The following is a 2,694-nucleotide window of genomic DNA, read 5'->3' on the forward strand; positions in this document are numbered from 1 at the left end:
GACGATATGGGTGTGAAACTTGGTCTCTTACATTGAAAGAGGAACATAAATTGAGGGTGTTTGTAAATAAGATCCTTAGGAAAATCTTTGGACCTAAAAGGGATGAGCAGACAGGTGAGTGGAGAAGCTTACATAATTTAGAACTACATAATTTGTATTCATTTCCAGATATTATTAGAATAATTAAATCAAGAAGACTTAGGTGGGCAGGCCATGTGGCACGAATGGGAGAGGAAAGAGGAGTTTACAGGATTCTTGTTGGGAAACCTGATGGTAAGAGACCTGTAGGAAGGCCAAGACGAAGATGGAGGGACAACGTTGAGATGGACCTAAGGGAAATCGGTAGAGATGGAAAAGAGTTTATAGAACTTGCTCAAGATAGGGAAAGATGGAAGGCCTGTGTTGCTGCAGCCATGAACCTTCGAGTTTAAGAAGGCTAGAGAGTTAGTTAGTTAGAGTAAGCATTCTACAGCTACGCAATAATGTCTTGTTTCCAGTTCTCGACAATTGTTAGGCGTGTATCCATGCAAACAAAGAATCCATCAGATGTACATAGTAGATGGGACAAAACCAATTCGGCATGGAATCGTTTATAGAAGTCGTCGTTAAAAGTGTGTCACCCAATGACCTTGCCCTCCAACGGGATATCGCAAGAGACATGTCAAAGCTACTTCTGCAAGGATCCAGTCCATCTATGAAAATCAAGGTCGCATCTGCCATAGCGTCAAGCTGTGCGGAACTGCTCGAGCTGTCCGGGGATCCTGGCTTGGTGTATCACTCCCTATGGGCGCTAACCAACATGGCGTCATGCTCGCCACAGAAAGCAAATGCCCTGGTAAAGGCCGGGGTGGTTCCGAAACTCGCCCACCCGCTGAAATCTCCCCATCCCAACATTGTGGCACAAAGTATTTCGACACTGACAAATATAGTCGTGCAATGTCCTGCCGCTAGGAATCTAGTTTTGCAATCCGAAATTCTACCAGGCCTGTTTGATCTCGTCAACCTGAACACCGACCTGGAAGTGTTGAGAGGGATTGCGTTCGTTACTAGCAAATTGTGTAGTACTACGGATCGAGCCCTTTTCGGCTCGATAAAGCGATGCTTTCCTGTTGTTGCCAGGCTGCTCCAGTACGAGGATAGGGAAATCTTGGCAGAGACGTGTGGGACCCTTGTGTCGCTCACCTATTCCTACAACGAGACGCTCACGACGCTCGATCCAAGAGTGGTGCCAAGATTGATACAACTTCTAGACATCAGTAACGTCAACATTCTCAAATTGGTACTTGACTCACTAGGAAACATGATGGTGAAATGTAACAGACTAGGTAAGAACTCTCCCCTCAAGCCTTGTCTACCCTATCTAGCAAGATTTATGAAACATCCAAATAAAACTATCGCACGTGCCTCTATCCGGTTGATTGAAAACATTACGAAGGGAACCATTGAGCAGAAACAAGCTATTTTCGATGCCGGAATAGTAGCAGCTTTGGTGGAAACATTGCGAGATTGCAATTCCGAAATGCAGGAATCTGCTGCGAGAGTCATTTTGCATTTGACCTGCGGTAGCTGTGGTCAGATAGTGGACCTGTGTCAACACAAAGTACTGGGGACCCTCTTGGACCTGTTGAGTGCAGGCGAATGGAGCACTGTTGCGAATGCCTTGAACAGTCTCCAGAACATCTTGCGGACGACTGAGATGCTTGGTAGAACAGACATAGTTGTTTCAGTGATTCAAGAACGAAACGCAATAGCTAAACTAAGGTTCCTGACGGAGTACCAGGACCATACTATCCGATGGAGAGCTTCGGAGTTACTTGATATCATAATGCAGGAGATTCCTATTGGGTTTTGCAGGAAATAGATGCCTTTGAGATATGGATCAACCTTCTGGAAGAACAGTGATGCAAAACGAAAGAAAGTTTTTTTTTAAATTTATAATTTATTTAATGTTATTTGTTCGGATTCAAGTAATGTATAAAAGATTTTTTACGAATTGTGAATTTATCTCTCCAAAAATGGCTGGGGTGCGTTGAATATCTGAGAGAGATTTTTGCTCGTTGAGCAGACATATATTATTATAATTATTAAATCAAGAAGACCCGGTTTAGACGAAAGCATTTTCCTTAACATTTGTGCCATGACCAAAATGCTAACGTGTAAAGTGGCATATTTCATGCCATTTCTGAAGGTCAGGATCCGTCCTATTTCCATAGCATAACCAATCAGAAGCGAGCTCTAGGTCACGAGCGCAGTTTTAATGGCGGCCGCGTGAGATGTAAACAACGTATCACTTCACACATTTAAAACACGTTAATTATTCAACCGAGAGGAATTACGCTTCGCATTAAATGGTTTTAGGCAGAGAAGCATGGCGCTGATTAAATATATACTTTACAACGTTTACTGTACAGTGGGATCCATGAGTATTACCCTGTAAATTGTCCATGACTATTTTTATTAATTTTTTTCTTACATCTTGTGTGTTTTAAGCGATGCATTTTTATGTATGCTGGTGAAGAAGTTGTCAACAGCTTGTTTTGAGTTTTTTTTTAAAATTCTTGAAGCTCTTATTGGGCCAAATAAAGTGCACGAACATGGTGATGGACAATTTGAATGGTAATACTCATGGATCCCACTGTACACGCATGGACATAGTATGGTGACATAGCCTGAATGCATGGAAGTGTTAACGTG

The 2,694-nt window shown here is 42.5% G+C and overlaps 1 protein-coding gene across 1 annotated transcript; it reads left to right on the forward strand.

Annotated features, from left to right (window-relative positions):
* The first annotated feature begins 553 nt into the window (after positions 1-553).
* LOC145999871 (uncharacterized) lies at positions 554-1,895 on the forward strand. The gene has a single exon (XM_083137141.1). The coding sequence runs from the start codon at positions 560-562 to the stop codon at positions 1,859-1,861; it is 1,302 nt and encodes a 433-aa protein (XP_082993267.1). The 5' UTR covers positions 554-559; the 3' UTR covers positions 1,862-1,895.
* Positions 1,896-2,694: the final 799 nt, after the last annotated feature.

This window comes from Lepisma saccharinum, chromosome 16, assembly GCF_977018435.1.
Source record: "Lepisma saccharinum chromosome 16, izLepSacc3.1, whole genome shotgun sequence".
In the NCBI taxonomy this organism is placed as follows: Eukaryota; Metazoa; Arthropoda; class Insecta; order Zygentoma; family Lepismatidae; genus Lepisma; species Lepisma saccharinum.

What these genes read in the sequence shown, in the direction of transcription:
- LOC145999871 (XM_083137141.1), top strand. Translation starts at nt 560, where the DNA reads ATGGGACAAAACCAATTCGGCATGGAATCGTTTATAGAAGTCGTCGTT.